This window comes from Furipterus horrens, unplaced genomic scaffold (assembly GCF_987537825.1).
Source record: "Furipterus horrens unplaced genomic scaffold, mFurHor1.1.pri manual_scaffold_3, whole genome shotgun sequence".
NCBI lineage: Eukaryota > Metazoa > Chordata > Mammalia > Chiroptera > Furipteridae > Furipterus > Furipterus horrens.
This window is the reverse complement of record NW_028327173.1, coordinates 27,478,389-27,499,625: the sequence shown is the minus strand read 5'-3', so window position 1 is coordinate 27,499,625 and position 21,237 is coordinate 27,478,389. Positions and strand designations below refer to the sequence as shown.

Sequence of the window (21,237 nt, the reverse complement as noted above, 5' to 3'; positions counted from 1 at the left end):
AGTTTCAGGAGGGACACCTCGGGAGTGCTCCCAGCACCAGACCAGACTGCACAGCTCATGGTCTTAGCGCCAGAGAAAATAAAGCCTCATAGCTTCTGACTGTGCAAACCAGTGGGGGTTGGGATGGAGGAAGAAACTGCCAGTCTCTCAGCAGAGTCTGCTTAGTTAAAAGGCCCCCATGGTCCTAGAACATTTGCAGACCCTCCCATTCTGGGAACTACAGCCAGGGCAACAGCTAGAGAGGCACCAGTCCCATAAAGAAGTGGGAAAAAATGCATGGAAAAGGGGTGAGTGCTGAGCAAGTGGCATTGTTCCCTCTCAGACCTCTCCCCCACATACAGTGCCACAACATGGTGAAATGGGTCACCCTGTACTGATGAATACCCAAGGCTCCGCCCCTTACAACGTAACAGGTGTGACAGCTCTACCCAAGACACCAAACAAACACAGAAGCTTGTCAAGTTGAGAAGACAGAGAAGTATGGCCCAAAAGAAAGGACGGATCAGGGTTTCCAGTGGGGGAACTAAGCAATGAAGAGACAGCTAACCTAACAAACAAGGAGATAACCAACCTAACAGATGCAGAGTTCAAAACGCTGGTGATAAAGATGCTCACAGGCTTGACAGATATGCTTAAGTACAGCACACATACGGGAAGAGGTAAAGGCTATGCTAAATGAAACAAAGGAAAATCCACACAAAACCAATGGTGAAAGGAAGGAAACAAGAATTCAAATCAATGATTTGGAATATAAGGAAGAAAAGAACAATCAACCAGTACGGAATGAGGAAACAAGAATTGAAAAAAGTGAGAAGTGGCTTAGGAATCTCTGGGACAACTTTAAACATGCCAGCATCCAAACCATAGGCATGCTAGAAGGAGAAGAGGAAGAGCAAGACATTGAAAGCTTATGTGAAAAAATAATGAAGGAAAACTCCCCAAGTGTGGCAAAGGAAATAGACATACAAGTCCAGCAAGCACAGAGAGTCCCAAACAAGCTAGATCCAAAAAGTACCACACCAAGACATATCATCATTAAAAGGCCAAAGGTTAAAGATAAAGAGAGAATCCTAAAAGCAGCAAGAGAAAAGCAGAGAGTTACCTACAAAGGGGTGCCTATAAGACTATCAGTTGATTTCTCAAGAAACTTTGCAGGCAAGAAGGGGCTGGCAAGAAGTATTCAATGTGATGAAAAGCAAGGACTTAAAACCAAGATTACTCTATCCAGCAAAGCTATCATTTAGAATGGAAGGGCAGATAAAGTGCTTCCCAGACAAGGTAAAGCTAAAGGAGTTCATCATCACTAAGCCATTATTATATGAAATGTCAAACGGACTTACTTAAGAAAAAGAAGATCAACACTATGAACATTAAAAGGACAATAAACTCACAACTATCAACAACTGAATCTAAAAAATAAAAATAAAACCCAACTAAGCAAACCAGGATAGGAACAGAGTCATAGGTATGGGGATCATTTGGAGGGTTCTCAGTTGGCAGGGGGAAAGGGGAGAAATGGGGAAATGGTGTGGGGATTAAGCAGCATAATTGGTTGGTACAAAATAGACAGGGGGAGGTTAATAATAATATAGGAAAGGGTGAAGCCAAAGAATTTATATGCATGACCCATGGACATGAACTAAGGGGTGTGGGATTGCTGGAGGGAAGGGGAGTACTGGGCAGAGGGGAGTAAAAGGAGAAAAAAAAACTGGGACTACTGTAACAACATAATCAATAAAATATACTTTAAAAAAAAAGCAAATAAAATATAAAGGGGTAAAAAACAGTACCATCACCCTGAGATAACCAGTTGTTTATATTTGCTGTTTACTTCTGTCTTTTTTCTAATGTCTATTTTTAGGCTTGTATTAGTTTGCCAGGGCCACCATAACAAAGACTACGAACTGGGTGATTTGAACAACACGAGTTTATTTTCTTCAAGTTCTGGAATCTAGAAATCCAAATCAAGGTGTCAGATGTGTTGTTGTTTTTTTCTGAGTCCTCTCTCCTTGACTTGTAGATAGATATCTGTCTTCTCCCTGTGTCTTCATATCCTCTCTTCTCTGTACCTGTGCCCAAATTTTCTCTTCTTGTATGGATACCAGTCGTATTGGATTAGGGCAAACCCTAATGACCTCATTTTAAGTTAATTGCCTGCTTAAAGACCCTCTCTCAAAATAATCACATTTTGAGATACCAGGGAATGAAGATTTCAACATGAATTTGGGGTGGGGGCACAATTTAGCACCTAACAGGAGTGTTCTTTGTTTTTCATTTTTTACATAATTCTTATTATTCCACGAATATAATTTTTGATCCCATATTTTACCAGATAATATTATATCTTAAACATTTTCCTCTTTTGTTGTTTAGCCTTTATAAAAGTTTAACAGCTACAAAATACTGTCAAGTGAATGAACTGCAGTAACTTAATCAGTCTTCTCTTTTGAACATTTAGGTGTCCCCCCCCCCCTTTGTTATTTATAAACACTACTGAAGTTTTTAAAATAAATCTTTTTTTCTGTATTTTGGATTACTTCCTTAGAAAAGAGTCTCAGAAGTAGATTGCTTTATCAGAAACTATTACTACGTATTGACAAATTGGAGAAGAATTGAATCTTTTATTTTGTTTTCACATGACTGATTTCTTATTTCCCACAGTAATAGACTGGAATGATGTTAGAAAACACAAACATGATCATCTATCGGAATCTACATCCCAACATCAAGGTAAGAAAAAAAACTCTATTTAGCATGGAAAACTTTTATTTGATATCTCTTACCATTAAAACTTTGAGTATAAAAGACTCACCAGTTAAAACAAGAGCAAATATTGTCATTTATAGAAGTATCTGTCAAAAGCAATATGCTTTGTTTTGAACTAGAAATCAGGAAATTTAAATTCCAAGTATAGACAATCCCAAATTAACTTCATAGCTTTAGGCACAGTTGCACAGCTTCTCTGGACTTCCATAGTTTTTAAGAGTCTAGGCTTGGGAGTTAGGCAGAATTGGATGGGGTACCTCCACAACTGTTACTACGTAACTTAATGTCTTCTCAAGCCCATGTTTTACGCCACATCTTCACCTTTCTATCATTTTGGTATGTTTGTCATAATGACTTATGCTGTAACATTTTTTCTTTAATAGAAGCTACTGACATCCTGGAGCTAGGTAAGATATTTTTCTTGTTATTTCTGTTAAATAAGGGGAATTACGAAACCATGGATTAGATTATAACTAGGAAAAGAATTCCATGTGTCTGTCTCATAAACTAGTGAATGCTGTGCTCTTGTCTGCCTACTGAGCTCATGTAATTCATCTCAGTTGCTGTGTCAAACCCTCCTTACCAGGAGGCCGCAGACCAAACTAACAAAAAGGCAGGGGAGGATTTAATTATATAGAGTACAAGGAGGGTAGGAACTGAAACAAACTGGAAATAACTTCTTAACTTACTAAATCCAGAACTAAAACAAACCCCTACCATCCATAATTCAGAATTTGGTGGGATTTTCCCAAAATAATTTCTTTGAGAGATACTGAATTGAAATTTAACCTAAAGATTTTCTAAAATTTTTAACTAAATAAAAACTAAAATATTAAAATATTAAGTAACAAGAATCAGACTGATACTGCATTTAGTTTTCATCCCCGTATAGTGTACTTTAGGACTAGGATTTGAGAAATAAAACTAATATTGGTACTTCTCATTCAGCTTTGAGAGTTCCTCTATAAACATCAGTCTTAACTTCTTAGGGGTCTTTAAATTTTTTCTACATGTTACATGAATATTGAAAGCATGATGCCTATAGCAATTTTTGTTTAAGTATTTTTATATATTTTGTTATTACAACTTCATGTGTTTAGCTCTGTTATTATAGTTGTCTATTTGCTTCCTCTGCCTTTTCTTTCAGTAACATTGCTTTCATTGCCCAATGACAAAGAAAATAGTGTAAGGTAGTATAACACTAGAGTAGGAGCCAGAACTTCTGGGTTCTTTGAAAACCAACTCTGCCACTTAATAACTTTGTGACTCTGATCCTTAGTTTCCTTTTTTTTTTTTTTTTTTTCTTTTCTTTTTCTTTTTTTGAGTGGCAAAGCCAGGATTTTATTTTAAGTATATTTTATTGATTATACTATTACAGTTGTCCCAATTTTTCCCCCCTTGCCCCTCTCTGCCTGGTACCCTCCTTCCCTCTAGCAACCTTTTCCCCACTTAGTTCAAGTACATGGGTTGTGCATATAAGTTCTTTGGCTTCTCCATTTACTTTACTATTCTTAACATCCCCCTGTCTATTTTATACCTACCACTTATGCTTCTTGATCTCTGCACCTTTTTCCCCATTCTCCCTCTTCCCCCTCCCTGCTGATAACCCTCCGTATGATCTCCATACCTATGGTTCTGTTCCTGTTCTAGCTGTTTGCTTAGTTTGTTTTTGTTTTTTTAGATTCATTTGTTGATAGTTGTGAATTTGTTCTCATTTTAATGTTCATAGTTTTGATCTTCTTCTTTTTCTTAAATAAGTCCCTTTAACATTTCATATAATAAGTGCTTGGTGATGATGAACTCCTTAAGCTTACCCTTGTCTGGAAGACCCTTTATCTACCCTCCAATTCTAAATATCATCTTTGCTGGATAGAGTAATCTTGACCCTTAGTTTTTTGACTCATCAAATGGGGATAATAATTCATTCTGCCTATTTAACAGGGTTAAGAAGATTGCATGAGCTAATGGATGTAAATACATCTTAAAAATTGAAATACATTTCAACTTTTGGAGGATTATTATTTTCATCCTGTTCAGCAACCATCCTCAGACTTTAAGTCAAATTTTGTGACACTCTTTGAAGTGAAGCATTCTGTGAATGTGAGCTGAAGAAATTAATGAAATGAAATAATGCAGGTAAAGGGCCTGGCACTTGATAAACAATAATTGATAGTCACTTTTTATTATTCTTTAAAACTTTCCTCAAGCTTTCTAAGGTGTTAGAAAAACATGGACCTGAGAATCAGACAGGCCTTAGTTCAAATTCCCATTCCCCACCTACCAGTTTTGTTATTTCAGGAAAATTACTTAATCTTTCTGAGCTTAATTCTTCGTCTTTAAAATAGGAATAAAACTTACTTTTCAGGTTATGATGAACATGGGAGATACTGAACATAATATGGCATGGTGCAGGCAAATGGAAGGCACTCAGTGATAGCTGCTGTTTTGGCTGCTTATGATGATAACAATTATAGTACAGTGACAACATAAGGTATATTATAAACAGCCTATTTTGTTGACAGGGAATTATAAAAAGTAGATTCTCAATTTAACATAAAGTGATGTTTAAATTTAAAAGTATATTTTTTCTTGTGGGAGTAGAGGTAGTATAGCTAGGCATATTCTCTGATAAATTAATCCTACATATTTCTTTTTTTTTAATGCTTTATTGATTATGTTATCACAGTTGTCCCAATTTCTTTTCCCTTTTTTCCCTCCACCCAGTGACCCCCCTCCCTCCACCCCTCTTAGTCCATGCCCATTGGTTGTGCATATAGTTCTTCTCATCATCTTCCTGTCTACTGCATTCCCTCCTACTATGCTTCTTAATTCCTGCACCATCTCCTTCCCTTTTCCCCCTTCCCCCCTCCAGTGTCCTCCCCCCAATATGTACCCCATACCTATAATTCTTTTCCCACTTTTGTTGCCTACTTAGTTTGCCTTTGTTTCGGTTCCCTAGCTTCTGTTGTTGGTTGCTGTGATACAGTTTTCATTTTAATGTCCATAGTTTTGATCCTCTTTCTCCTATACAAGTCCCTTTAACATTTCCTATAACAGTGGTTTGGATCTGATGAACTCCTTCAGTTTTACTTTGTCATGGAAGCACTTTCTCTGCCCTTATATTCTGAATGACAGCTTCACTGGATAGAGTAATCGTGATTGTAGGTTTTTGCTTTTCATTACTTTGAATATTTCTTGCTAGTCCCTTCTTGCCTTCAGAGTTTCTCTTGAGAAATCAGCTGAGAGTCTTATATAGTTTTCTTCTTCTCTCTTGCTGCTTTTAAGATTCTCTCTTTATCCTTAATTTCTGACATTTTGATTATAATGTGTCTTGGTGTGGTTCTCCCTGGGTCCAGTTGTTTTGGAACTCTCTGTGCTTCCTGGACCTGTAAGTCTATTTCCTTCCCCAAGTTAGGGAAGTTCTGCTTCGTTATTTTATTTTATTTTATTTTTTATAATTTATTTGTTTGTTTATTTTATTTTATTAGAGAGAGGGGAAAGGAGAAAGAGAGGGAGAGAAACATCACTGTGTGGTTGCTTCTCACTCGTGCCCCAACTGGGGACCTGACGTGCAACCTAGTAATGTGCCCTGACTGGGAATCGAACCAGCGACACTTGGCTTGCAAGCCGATGCTCAATCCACTGAGCCACAGCAGCCAGGGCTCTGCTTCATTATTTTTTCACATAATTTTTCAATTTCTAGTTCTTCTTCACCTTCTGGCAACCCTATGATTCAGATGTTGGCCCACTTATAGCTGTCTGATAAGTTTCTGAGCCTCTCCTCATTTTCCTCACTTTTCCTTTCCTCTGCACTGGTTGATTGTACCTTCCCTATGTTCCAATTTGTTGATTTGATCCCTGGTTTTCTTCCCCTCACCACTAGTTTCATATGTGTTTTTGTTCATTTCAGCAGGACTAGCCTTCATTCCTTCCCCGTCTTGTTTCAGATCTGCTGTCAGGTCTGTAAGCATTGTTATAACCAAAGCTCTGAACTGTGTCTCAGAAAGATTTCCTATCTGCTGCTTCGTTAGATTAGATATTTGCTGTCTGGTCAGCTGCGTGATTGGGATCTCTATCATGATCTGTGCCATCCTGACAGTTTTGTGTTTACCTTTCCTTCCTGGTCAGGGCTGTCACACCTCCTACACTATAGGTGGCAGAGCCCCATACCCTCGTCACAACTGGGTGACCCTTCTCACCACACTGTGGCATTTTCTGTGGGGGTGGGGGTCCAAGATGGAATCCTGCCGTTCACACTCCGCTGAGAGACTGGAGCCTCCTCCTCTGTCCCCACCCCCTCCGGGCCTCACAGTCCGAGGCAATGGGGGTCTGCCTTCCCCAGTGTTGGAATCACAAGCTGACGGGTCTGGTCTGCAGCCGGGGGTGCCCCCCAGGCACTTCTCACTTAACCGCTGTCCTGCCACCATCACCGCTGTTGCCGCCGTCAGCACACCTTGGCCTCTCTGCCCTGGTTTCGCCCCTCTTACTCGTCCAGATAAACACCACTTAACTTCATACGTTGGACTTCCATTTATTTTCTGGAACTTCTGGTTATTTCTGGTTTTGTGGTAGTTGTATTCCTTCTTAGTTGTGGAGGGAGATGGAGCGTGTCAGTCTAGGGCTCCATCTTGGCCAGAAGTCTCCTGTGTGTGTTTGCCTCTGTGTTTTAGATAGAGCTGTTGCTTAATCCTACATTATTTCCTTTTGCCCATCAAGCAAAAAGAGCAGCCCTAAATATCAAACTGAAATAAAAACCAGAAGATTTTTAGGATCTCAGAATTTGAAAGAGGCCTTAAAATAATCTGATTTGGCCCAGCATTTCAAAATCTGACATTTTGAATCTTTTATAAATTGTCTTGTGTTGAACTCCTCAGTTGGGGATTTCCAGCCTTCTTAGGCAACTAACATTATATTTAGACAAATAATTATTGGGTCAATATATGTTTCTTTGTAAATTCTGTTAGTCATTCTTATAACTTTTAGGGCCATATTGAGTAGTTTTACCCAGTTTTTCACTCACTGGCCTCTATTAGAAAGCAGCTCTGGGGACTGCCTCCTCACTGCCACTCTTGACTTTCCTGGTTCAAACCACCATAGCCTCATACCCAGATTATTAGAACAGCTTCCTAACTAGTCTTCCTGCCTCCAGCCTTACCCTCCTCCAGTCCATCTTCACACTGCAGACAGAATAACTTTCCCCCAAACCCTTCAGTGCTTCCTCTTATTAATGTGGTATATGAGGCTCTCTGATACCCAAATACTGCTTTTTTCCACAGCCTCTTTTCTAAGCTATTTCTTTACACTCCACCAAGTAGCCATACCAAAAGATTCAGTATTTAGAACTGCTTGTTCTCACTTCTGGACCTTTATACATGCTTTTCTTTCTTTCTGGAGAAAAAGAAAATAAAAATATTTTCTCTGAGTCTTAGAAGTTCCTTCCTCTGGGAATCCTTTTACAAAACCTCTAGATGCTCCTTTATAGCACCCTTGTCTCCAAGTGTAACAGTTATCACAGTTTATAATGGTTGACTGTTTTGGCTCTGTCCCTTACTGGACTGAAATCTATAAGGGCAAGAACAGTATTTTGATTATAGTTGTATCTTCAGTACCCACACAGTGCTTGGCACACACTATAAATATTTGTTAGATGGATGGATGAAGACTTTGATTTCTTATTCATGCTAAATGTTTATTCCTTCAGTTGGCCCTCGAGTGACATGGTTTTGGGTCCCTTTACCACTTAGGTCACCATTTAGGCTTTGGTTTGTTCTATCCCTCTCAAACTATAGCTCCCAGAACTAAATTTAATATTCCAGGTATGAGTTTACTAGTCCAGAAAAGAGTAGGACTATTACTTCCTTGCTTCTTTTCATTTACTAAACTTATTTAGCCTCTATTAAGTTTCAGGCACTGTGTTAAACAGTGATGATGTAAAAAAATTAATAGAAGTTAGCTCCTATCCTTACATAAATAATTATGATGATATAACATGATAAGCATTAAAATAATGGTGTTAACCTGATGTTATAGGAGACAGGGAAATGGATGAATTTGTTCTGGGAAGTCAGGTAAATTTAGAAATTTTTTTTTAATTTGGTGTTTTATCTTTAGGATGATCCATTAACAAATACCAAGTTATTGATCTAAAAGGCCTACGGACAATGTTGAACTACTTGTGTATCTCAGAAACTTAGCTTTGGACATTTTAAAGTAACTCGGTTTTATTCATGGTAGATGTGCCACAACTTATTAATCATTTGAAAGTGCCAAGAAAACATAAGGTTGAGGGGATGACTTATTAAAACGACTTGCTCTGTCAGATATTTAAATTTATTATGAAATTATATGAAACAAAGTATTCCTGGTGTTAGAATAGACTGACTGATAAGAATAGAATAAGAAAGCCAGAAATAGATCCGAGTGTATATAAGAAATTAACATATGATCAAGGTGACATTTTAAATCAATGGGCAAGGTGATTTATTCAATAAATGATGTTGAAGCACATTTATTGAATAAAGATGAAAAGAAAAGCTACATGTTGGCCTCATTTGTCTTACAAAACAAATTCCAAATAGATCAAATATTTAAATGTAAAAAAAATAAATCTGAGAAATCCTGGGTTAATATCTTATAATATTGAAATAAGAAAAGCATGATATAAAAACCAGCAACCATTTTTAAAAAGGGCTGAGAAATTTAGGAGAAAATCCTATCAGACTGAGACAAATGTCTTCAACATATATTACAAACAAAGGACTAATATCATTAATATACAAAGAACTCTTAGAAAATGTGAGTAAACTGAACAGTAACTCAATGAAAATGGCAAAAATAAAATACAAATTGACTAATAAGTCTAAAAAGATCTTCAACTTCATTAGTAATCAAAGAATTACAAATAAAAGCATAAGAGTATTTTGTTTTTTTCACAAGGTTTATCAAAATTATTGAAATGGTTAAAACAGTTGTAGCAGGAAACATAGTCTTAAGTACTATTGGCAGGAATTATATTGTATCAAAGTATAAAATATGCTTACTCTTTGTCCATTAATATCACTGTTAAGAATTAACCCTAAGGAATTAATCTTAAAAGTGGTAAAAGATGTCTGCACAATAGATACTCATCAAAAATTAGAAAACACTTAAATGACTATCAATATTATTTAACAAATACTGTTGTCTAGTTATGTAAATTATGGTACATATAAACAATGGAACACTTTTCAGCAGTAGTCTTGGAGTAGAATTTATGGTCTAAAGACTATGACTGTCTTTATTGCTTTTAGGAGTTTGAGTTCCACACTTGAGGTGGAATGAAGTAGAGTTCTTATAGAGGAATGTGGCCACAACAGTAGCCAGCATGAGTGGAAGTGCCTGACATACCATGTGAAATCAGGAGCATTTGAGAGCTTCAGGACATGTATAGAAAGATTAGATATATCTCTAGGATCAGTGAGTAGACGTTAGAAGAAAGCAGACTTTGGCTGACTATAAGTTAAAGTCTACCCATTTGTACCATTAAACAATAGCAAATAATGAGTTTCTCATCATTAGAAGTATTGAAGCAGAGGCTGGAGGAACCTTTCAGGTCTTAACTTACATAGCATCTCATTAAGATGCCTTTCTTGACCATCCTGCCTAAATTACTTTGCTTTATTATTTCTTTACTTGAAAGAGGGCAGGAATTGTAATTATCTGGTGTCTCTGTTACCCTCTGGACCAGCTGATATATATTCATTTGTTTATTTATTGCCTCTCTTCCCCCTTAGAATATAAGCTCTATGTGGCCAATGAGTTTGGCTGTTCTGTTCTTTGTTTTATCACTAGTGCCTATAACCAGGCTTGGTATATAGTAGGTGCTCACTAAGTATTTGTTGAATGAATGAAAGGGATTCACACATTCAACTAGGTTGATTTCTTGTGCTTTACATTTTGTGGGGGATATTATTTCCTAATAATAAATGCAATTATTGTTTCACGTGCATTACAGTTTATAAAACATTTTCATAGTATTATTCAGTAACATAAATGAGATGTCTGGCTTTTTCCCATCTGTGAGATCTCAGCTCAAATGTTTCCTTTGTAGAATGTCTCTCCATAACTTCACCATCTAAGATAGTTCCCAGCCTCTATCACATCACATATTTTATTTCCTTCAAGTTCTTCTCACTTATTACCTTACTTATTTGTTCATGTGTTAATTGTGTCTCATCATACACTAGAATATGAATTCCATGAGGGTAGGTACCTCCTGTCTTATTCCAACACTTAGAATTTGGCACATAGAGGACACTGAAACATAAGTTGAATGAATAATTGAAACCACTCTGTAAACTTTAAAATGTTATATTTGTATTAGTTAATAACATTAATCTTCACAATAATTCTTAACCCCAAATATGGATTAGATGTCCCTCTTCTGCATTCACAAGGCAAACTGTACTACCTCATTAACTGAAATTTATCATAATTATACCAGGTTATTTGGGATGTTATTTATATAGATCTGCTTATTTCTAGACTGCAAGCTCCATGAACTTAGGAACCATGTCTATCTTGTTCCCTTAACAATTAACACAGTACTTTTGCACTTGGAAATTTCATAAATATTTATTGAATGAATGAGTGTATGTACAATCTTGTACAATAGGTATTATCTCCATCTTTAGATGAGTAAACTGACGCTTGGAAGGAATAAGTAATTTATCCAAGATAGTTATTTGTAGAAACAAGACTTTAACTGGCATCTTCTGACTCTCAATATCACGTTCTTTCAACAATGGTAGTAATTTATAGACATAGGTGTTAATCATAGTTACCTAAGAGCCTTTGAAAATACAGATTCTCAGACCACACTACAAGCCTACTGAATGAGATCCTCCTAAGATGGTACCCAGAACTCTGTTTAAAGAAATGAGAAAAATTATTCAGGAGATTCTGATGATAAGTAACATTTGGGAATCAGTGATGTAGCCAGGGATTGGCAAGCCGGTCAAATCTAGCCCGCTGCCTGCTCTTGTAGTTTTAGTGGAACACAGTCATGCTTATTCATTCACATGTTGTCTGTGGCTATGGCTGTTTTCATGCTGCCTTGCAGAGTTGAGTATTTGTGACGGTGACTGCATGACTCTCACAAAACATAAAATTTTTACTATCTGGTCCTTTACGGAAAGTTTGCCAACCTCTGATATATACTTTGCCGCTGGTTCTATTTCTTTTGTGGTTGTTTTAGTGCTTAGAGATGTGGTAGACATGATGTTTGTTTCCATTTTGGGCATTACAGTAGGTGCTTAAATAGTCTTTACAAATTAACTTATTTTGCAATTCACTTGATAATAGGAGACTAAGCCTTGGGTAGCCTAAGCAGTCAGATACAAGAAAAATACTAATCTATGTATGGTTTAAGCCAAGCAGCCCTCACAGTAGATGAACTGTTTTTAACAAAGAAAATCCTTTTCATTCAGTTGGTAATAGTGTGTTCCCTAAGTGGGGGCAGATGTGAGATTTCTTGCCTTTATAACAGGGATTGATTACCATAGATGATCTGTGATTAATACTCTTAATTATTTTGGTACCCCTTATGCTGCCATAATTCTTAAAACCAAAGTCTTTTGGATTTTTTTGTTCAAAACTCAAGCTAATACAAGCAATCACCCAGGACTGAGCAAACCTCTAGATCTGCATTGCCTAGTACAGTAGCTGTTAGACATATGTATGTATTTAAATTTAAACTAATAAAAATTAAATAAAATTTAAAATTTAATTTTCTCACAGTAGCCACATTTCAAGTGTCCAATGATTACAGGTGGCTGGCTCTACAAGACTTATTATTTGACTTAATCCTTTATTTACAAGAATGGAATAATTTGTAATGTTTCCTTTTTCTAACAGCAAATAGTGATGAAGTGTATTCAGTCCTTGTGTTAGGGCCATCTCAGCTAAGAGCAAACTCTATTAAATTATGATAAGCTCTTTAAATCTTCACTCCAGGAAATATCCATCTCATTTACCCTGTGGACTAATTGTCTCTTCATGATGATTAATCATTGTCCAGTTCATGAAATGGCTGAAAACTGACTGGGATTTCTGGTCAAATCTATTTGGCTTGGTTAATGGTGGTGGGAAACGGACCACTCTTAAAACAGAAGTCAATAGAATATATAATCTTAGCATCATCTTTGAAATGATTTAGATTTTATCATTCAGTAACTAATTTTTATTCCCAGCATCTAGTGTTTTTTGCATGGCCCAAAGTGGCCCTGTGCTGCTCCACTGCAGAGGAAACTTCAAGAAATGCTGGTTTGCTACAGTGTTTTAGCTTGTGAGCATCTCTGGGATCTTCCCTGCTCCATCATGGGGGCTCCTCTAGGTGGGTATTAGGGGAAGCTTGGTAACTGGTTTAACCTTTAATAAAGAATTTGGTAATCTTTTGGGATCCAATAAAATATATATTCAACAGTCTGTCCCTTAAAATCTTTTCCCTGGTCCAAGGATAGTGTCACTTTAAAGATTGTTTCCCTGATGCAGTGTTCCTTAAACTTTAAGACGCTTTAAGGCCACTTCAACAGGCTAAAAGATTCTGTGGACAAGCCCCTCCCCCCCGCCCGCCCCCCGCCAACTTATTCTTAGTTACCACCATCAAAAATGCTACCTAGGACCTGCTTTTCTCTAAATTACTAGATCTTTGTCATTTTGCACCTCAGAGCAATGCAACATTGGCAGGGATGGGAATAAGGTAGAGATGGGTGAGAGAAATCCAATTTTCAGACTGAGGATCCAAGTATAATCTCACTCATTCTGGCTTTTTCTGCCCTCAAATCTTCTTACCTAATGTTTCCAGATACCTACATATATTTTTTTGAGCTGAAAAGGGATACAACCATATTGGGTGTTAAATGCTATCACCTGATGACAATAAGCCTCTCCAGGAGTCAGGTTTTTCAGAAGAAATCTCCTTATCCATTTTCTACCTCTTCTGTTTCCCACAAGCTTCCTGGGCACTTCTTTGAGACAGAGGTACACAGTATTCCCTCACTTATCATGGGTATTATGTTCCAGACACCCCTGCGAAGTAGGAACCTTACACTTATTCTACACTCTTAAACCTATATAACTTTAACAACATACATATACAGTATTGCAAAATCCAGCGATATAGTGAAAAATCTGCGATAAATAATTAAATATAATATTTTTTAAAATTCCGCGATACAGTGAGGCCGCGATAACTGAACCGCGATATAGCGAGGGACTACTGTATATCTTGCTCTGGCATTTTGGATCACTTTAGGAACTAACATGAAAAACACATCAGGTCATCTTTAGACTATGATTTTAAAATATTAATCTAAAATTATCCACTCAGGTCACTTAGATTCCTCACCCTAATATTCCTTTGAGCCCAGACAGGCAAAACTAAGTTTTCTTACACTTCAAACCAGTCTGAAAATAACCTAATGTTTAGTGTAAATTACATCCTGAAAGCATTTTTTAGAAACTTGACTGATAGAGATTTCTGTTTTCTTTACAGGTCATTTTACCTGGGACAAATATCTAAAAGAAACATGTTCAGTCCCAGCGCCTGTCCATTGCTTTAAGCAGGTAATTGATTCTCAGCATCTTTTGTAGGTGGGAGTCAAGTAGGCTTTTTCTGGTCCTTAGACAAGCAAAACATGAGGTTGGAACTGTTGGTTTTCTCACTTGAAGGCCCTAGAATAAACTTCTATGAGAAGAGTGCAATTCAAGACTCTATAAGTTTTGACAGCAGACGTTCTCTTCAATAACACCATTCATTCCAAATAACACCTTCTTGAAGATATTCTGTTACTGAAAACAGAATTTTTTCTATATAATTTTTACTATAGCTTTTAAATCAGACAGATATGATGCATCGTTATAAAGCCCTTAGGTCTTGAAAGTAGAGCAGTATTTGTTTCTCTGTACTCAACACCCTTGCCACAGTCATGTCTTTCCGTAAAAATACTGGCACTGAGTCCCATGGAGTCAGGGGAGTGTTCTAGGAGCTCATCAGCAGTCATTCAGAGCTCCCCACTTAGGATTAAATGCCCCATACAATGCATAGATGATGCTGACTATGTCAGTACGTAAGAAGGCTAATAAACAAAGATGCGTACTGCTGCTGAACAGAGGTAAACATCAGGAAGGTATTTACATTCTTCTTTCTTTAGTCTTCAATGGTCATTTCCTCAAACTGTCAACATTTTACTTTGAGTTTGAATTTTGTCTACACTCTAAATAAAAGAAAAAATTCAGGACTTCTGCTCATTTGAAATAGAGGGACCAAATTTATGTTCCCACGTAAAATAATAAAAAGGACAAAATATATTAAACGATGTTTTTTAAGTTACTGTAAATCAAACAAGCAAGCGCAATGATCTCTGAGAGATGGATAACAAATAAGCTGAGCCCCTTATGATTTCCCAGCTTACTGCCTTAAAAGAGTTCTGAGACATGACCCAGATAAGGGGAACCAAGGTCGAGCCCATCATACTCCCTAATTTGAGGAGATGGAGCTGAGAGTCCAGGGAAACCAAAGTGGCTAGAATTTGCAGGACACAGTGCCAGAGAGGAGAGAGCTGCACAGAAAGAAAACAACAGAGCTCTCCCTTCAAGTATTCAGCAAAGTACTATTGTTCAGCATATGCATGTAAGGAAACTACCCAAAGCCAAGGGGAAATCCATCTGAAAAGTGTAAATGGAATAGAGCCTGGCACTCCCACTGGGCTGGGAATAGTGCCAGATCACACCAACTAGACTGGAAAATCTCAATTCATATAGGATTGGGTGGAATACTCAGGAAACTTACTCAGAAGTGGTAAATAATTAGCCTTAATGTGAGCACTGTTCTGGGCCTGCCTAGCAAATCACAAAGCAAGACTCAAAATGATCAAACTATTTCCAAGTAACTTAGCTGCATCTGGGAATAAAGCTCAAGAAGGAAGTGCAAAAATATCCAGCTCCCAACAGGTAAAATTCACAATATCTGGCATCTGATCAAACCAGGCATATAAAAAGGCTGGAAAACATAACAAATAATAAGCAGAATAATCGATCAATAAACAGACTCAGAACATATGCAGGTCTTAGACTAGACAAAAACATTAAAACAATTATATTCAAAAGTTAGAGACATGGAAGATATCTAAAGACTCGTGTTGAACTACTATGTGCAAAATAACAAATACACTGGATAGTATTAATCTCAGAAGAAAAGATTGGTAAACTTGAAGACACAGCAATAGGAACTATCCAAAATGAAATACAAAAGGAAAAAATAATTTTAAAGTGATGAAAAGAACATTAAGTATGCCATAGGAGACTTCCAATTTCCATGTGATAACTTCATAGACCATGTAATTGGAATGCCCAAAGGAAGAAAGAGATGGGGGACAGAAAAATATTTGAAAATATAAAGGTTAAAATCTTTCCAAAATTAATGAAAACTATAAATCCACAGATCTAAGAATAAAAAAGAAGGAGGAGAAGGAGAAGAAGAAAACTACACTAAGGAAAATTATAAATGCTTAAAACTAGTGATTGAGGACATCTTAAAAGCAGCCAGAGAAAAGTACTTTACAAAAGGGGAACTAAGATAAGAATGACATTATATTTTCTTGTCAGAAACAATACAAGCAAGAAGAAACTTGAGTAACATTTTGAAAATCACAAAGAAAAAACTGTCAACCTAGAATTATATTTTCAGCAAAAAGATTTTCAAAAAACAAAAACAAAATAAGGATATTTTCAGATCTACAAAAGGTTAAAGAATTCATCACCAGCAAAATCACTACAAGAGATGTTAAAGGAAGTCCATCAAACAAAAGGAAAATGATACCAGATGGAATTACAGATCTACTCAAAGGAATGAAAGTCACTGGAAATTGTAATTATAGAAGACAAAAGATGTTTTTATTATTATTTAAATATGTATAAAAGATAATTGTATAAAAAATAATACTGCATTGTAAAGATAATTAACATTTTTATAAGTAAAATGTTTGATAAAAATAGCTTAAAGGCCAAGAGAAATATCAAGTATAATATTGTAAGATTTATATACATGAAAGTAGTATAATGTTACTGCAGGATAGAGTGGTAAGTTAAATATGTTTACTATAAAACCCCAAACAGCCCTGGCTGCTGTGGCTCAGTGGATTGAGCATTGGCCTGTGAACCAAGTGTCACTAGTTTGATTCCCAGTCAGGGCACATGGCTAGGTTGCACATCAGGTCCCCAGTTGGGGGTGCGTGAGAGGCAACCACACAGCAATGTTTCTCTCCCTCTCTTTCTCCTTTCCCCTCTCTAAAAATAAATAAGTAAAAACAAATATTTTTAAAAAAATCCAAAACAATGACTAAAATAATAGAAAACAAATAATAATATGGTAGATTTAAATCCAACCATATCAATAATCAAATTAATTATAAATGGTCTAAGTGCCCCAATTAAAAGGCAGAGATTGCTACATTGAATAAGAAGCAAGGCACAATTATATACTGCGCAAGAAATTACATTTTAAATATAAAGATACAAATAGGTTTAAAGTAAAAGAATGGAGGGTGATATACCATGCTGACATTGGCTATATTAATATGAAAGTGAATTTCAGAGCAAAGAATATTACCAGGGATAAAGAAAGTATTTTATCATGCTAAGGGGTCAGATTGCTTAGATGAAAAAAAAAAATGCTAAGATATAAATACATCTAAAATTTATCTATAGTTGAACTTTTAACACTCTCTATGATTGAAGAACAGGTAGACAGAAAATAAACAAGTATGTAGTAGACTTTAACACTATCAACTGGCTTGACCAGATTGATACACTCTTAACTAAATAGAATGTGTATTCTTTCCAAGTGCACACAGAAAATTTACCAGGTTAGACCATATTCTGGACCATAAACTAAGGCTTGATAAATTTAAAAGGCTTTAAGTAATACAAAGTATGTTCTCTGATATATTGGAATTAAATTAAAAATCAATAGCAGAAAGTTACCTGGAAGAGCACCAAATATTTGGAGCCTAAGTATCACATGAATAACCTATGGGTATTTAGGAACATTAGGAAATATTTTCAACTAAATGAAAACAAAAGCAGAACATTTAAGAATGTTGTGGTATGCTTCCAAAGCAGTTTTTAGAGGGAAATTTATAGCACTGAACTCTTACATTAGAAAAGAAGACTTCTGGCCAAGACACACTTTAGCCACCATCCACAACAATAAGAAGAAATACAACTACCTCAAAACTAGAAACAACCGAACTACCAGAAAATTGAACCACATGGAAGTCCAACACACAAAGATATAAAGAAGAAATACTCATCCAGACAGGTGGGAGGGACGGAGCTGGGGGGCAGAGAGAACATGTTGTGCAGGTGGCAGTGGCAGCAGTAGCAAGGCAGTGGCTGTGGCTGGTTGACGGAAAGTGCAGTGACACATTATAAAAGTCGGGAAGGACACCTGAGCGATCCCAGTCCCAGACTACACCGCCTAGCTCATGGTTCCAGCATAGGGAAAATAAAGCTTCATTGCTTCTGACTGTGAAAACCAGTGAGGGTTAGGATAGCGGAAGAAACTACCAGTCTCTCAGCAGTTTGTTTGTTTATTGGGCCCCTACAGACCTAGAACATCTGCAGATCCACCCACTCTGGGGACCACAACCAGGGCAACAACTAGAAGGCACCGGTCCCATACAAGAAGCGGGAGAAGTGCCTGGAAAATGGGCAAGTGCTGAGCAAGTGGCATTGTTCCGTCTCAGACCCCTCCCCCACATACAGTGCCACAATATGGTGAAATAGGTTGCTCCGCACTGACAAATACCTAAGGCTCTGCCCCTTACAATGTAACACATGCAACAGTTCTACCTAAAACACAGAGGCAAACACAGGAGGCTGTCAAGTTGAGGAGACAGAGACCTATGGCCCAAAAGAGGGAGTAGATCAAGGTTCTAGTGGGAGAACAGAGCGACAAGGAGATGGCCAACTTAACAGATGAAGTGTTCAAAACACTGGTGATAACGGTGCTCACAGACTTTACGGACACACTTGAGCATGGCACATGCTTAAGGGAAGAAGTGAAGGCTATGCTAAGTGAAACAAAAGAAAATCCACATGAAACCAATGGTGAAGGGAAGGAAGCCGGGGTACAAATCAATGATTTGGAACAAAAGGAAGAAATAAACAGTCAACCAGTACAGAATGAACAAAAATTCAAAATGAGGAGAGGCTTAGGAACCTCTGGGACAGCATTAAACATGCCAACATCCAAATCATAGGGGTGCCAGAAGGAGAAGGGGAAGAGCAAGAAATTGAAAACTTATGTAAAAAAAATAATGAAAGAAAACTTTCCTAATTTGGTGAGTAAACATACAAGTCCAGGAAGCACAGAGAGTCCCAAACAAGCTTGACCCAGGGAGAACCACACTAAGACACATCATAATTAAAATGCCAAAGGTTAAAGATAAAAAGAGAATCTTAAAAACAGCAGAAGAGAGTTACCTACAAAGGAATTTCCATTAAGACCATGAGCTGATTTCTCAAAAGAAACTTCACCAGCAAGAAGTATTCAAAGTGATGAAAAGCGAGGACCTACAACCAAGATTACTCTATCCAGCAAAGCTATCATTGAGAATGGAAGGACAGATAAAATGCTTCCCAGACAAGGGAAAGCTAAAGGAGTTCATCATCACCAAGCCATTACTATATATTAAAGGGGCTTATTTAAGAAAAAGAAGGTCAAAACTATGAACATTAAACTGACAACAAACTCAACTATCAACAACTGAATCTAAAAAACAAAAACAAACTAAGCAAACAACCAAAACAGGGGTAGAATGATAGGTATGGGATCACTGGGAGGGTTATCAACTGGGAGGGGGAAGGCAGAGAAAGGGGGAAATGGTACAGAGATCATGAAGCATAATTAGTAGGTACAAAATAGACAGGGGGAAGTTAAGAACAGTATAGGAAATAGTGAAGTCAAAGAATTTACATGCATGGCTCATGGATATGAACTAAGGGAGGAGCGATTGCAGGAGAGAAGAGGGGTACAGGGCAGAGAGGGTCAAAGGGAGAATATTGGGACAGCTGTAACAGCATAATCAATAAAATATGCTTAAAATATAATTCAATAAAGTCGTAATGGAGGAGAAATTCCCTTTTACAATAGCAGCAAAAATTAACATTTATGAATGAATTAACAAATATGCAAAACTTATAGAAAGAAAACTTTAGAAACCAGCTTACTAAAAGCATGATACATTAAAAATTTGTAAAGTATACTTTGTCAAAATTAAGAACTTCTGCTCTTCAAAAGATATTAATAAAAGAACAAAAATATAAGCCACGGACTTGGAGAAAATATTGACAAATCATGTAGCTGATGGCAGTACTTCCCAAAAATGATCTATTGATTTGACGTAATTTCTATCAAAATCCCAGATTCCTATTTTGCAGAAATTGACAAGTTGACTCTAAAATTCACATAGAAATACAAGGGACCCAGAATAGCCAAAACAATCTTGAAAAAAGAGAACAAAGGTAGAGGATTCACATTTCCTGATTTCAAAACTTAATACAAAGCTACAGTACTCAAGACCTTGTGGTACTAACATAAAGATAGACATATAGATCAGTGAATTGGATTTGAGAGTCCAGAAATAAACCCATACATTTATGCCCCATTGATTCTGGACAAAGATGCCAAGATAACTCAGTGGAATTTTTAACAACTAATGTGGGGACAACTGGATATCCACACACAAAAGAATGAAGTTGGGCCCTACCTCCACAGCATACACAAAAACTAACTCCAAGTGGATAATAGACCTAAATGTAACAGCTAAAACTATGAAATTCTTAGAAGAAAATATAAGAGTAAATCTTGGATTAGGCAGTAGTTTCTTAGATTATGGCACCAAAACCACAAAGAACAGAGGAAAAACTAGAGAGACAAAATTTAAAGATTTTGTGCTTCCAAAGACAGTCTCGAGAAAGTGAAAAAGCAACCCACACATTGGGAAAAAATACTTAAAATTATGTATCTAATAAGGAACTTGTATCCAGGAGATGGGAAGAACTCTTTACCACCTCAACAGTTAAGACAAATAACCTAAGATTTAAATGGGCAAAGAATTTGAATAGATATTTTCCCATATATATACTAATAGCCAACAAGCACATAAAAGATGTTTAAAATCATTAGTCCTTAGGGAAATTCAAATCAAAATCCAATGAGATACCACTTCACATCTATTAGGATAGCTGAAATTTAAAAAAAAAAAAAAAAACGGACAATAACAAGTGTTGCTGAGGACATGGAGAAATTGGAACCTTCCTGTGTAGCTGGTGAGATTGTAAACTGCTGTAGGCACTTTAGAAAACAATTTGAAATTTACTCAAAATTACCACATGACCTAGCAATCTCACATTTAGGTATATACCCAA

General features: G+C 36.8%; 1 protein-coding gene across 7 annotated transcripts in view; it reads left to right on the top strand.

Moving 5' to 3' along the window:
• Positions 1 to 21,237, top strand: part of SCMH1 (Scm polycomb group protein homolog 1) — a 173,022-nt gene that overhangs the window by 52,732 nt on the left and 99,053 nt on the right. For 4 of the 7 annotated variants that reach the window (XM_090269223.1, XM_090269221.1, XM_090269218.1 and 1 more), the window contains exons 4-6: positions 2,662 to 2,730; positions 3,150 to 3,173; positions 14,300 to 14,370. In XM_090269223.1, coding sequence (XP_090125349.1) covers positions 2,662 to 2,730; positions 3,150 to 3,173; positions 14,300 to 14,370 — 164 coding nt within the window. Of the gene's footprint in view, positions 1 to 2,661; positions 2,731 to 3,149; positions 3,174 to 4,707; positions 4,903 to 12,995; positions 13,139 to 14,299; positions 14,371 to 21,237 lie in introns of those variants that run through there. The other 3 variants (XM_090269222.1, XM_090269219.1, XM_090269220.1) reach the window with 2 other exon arrangements.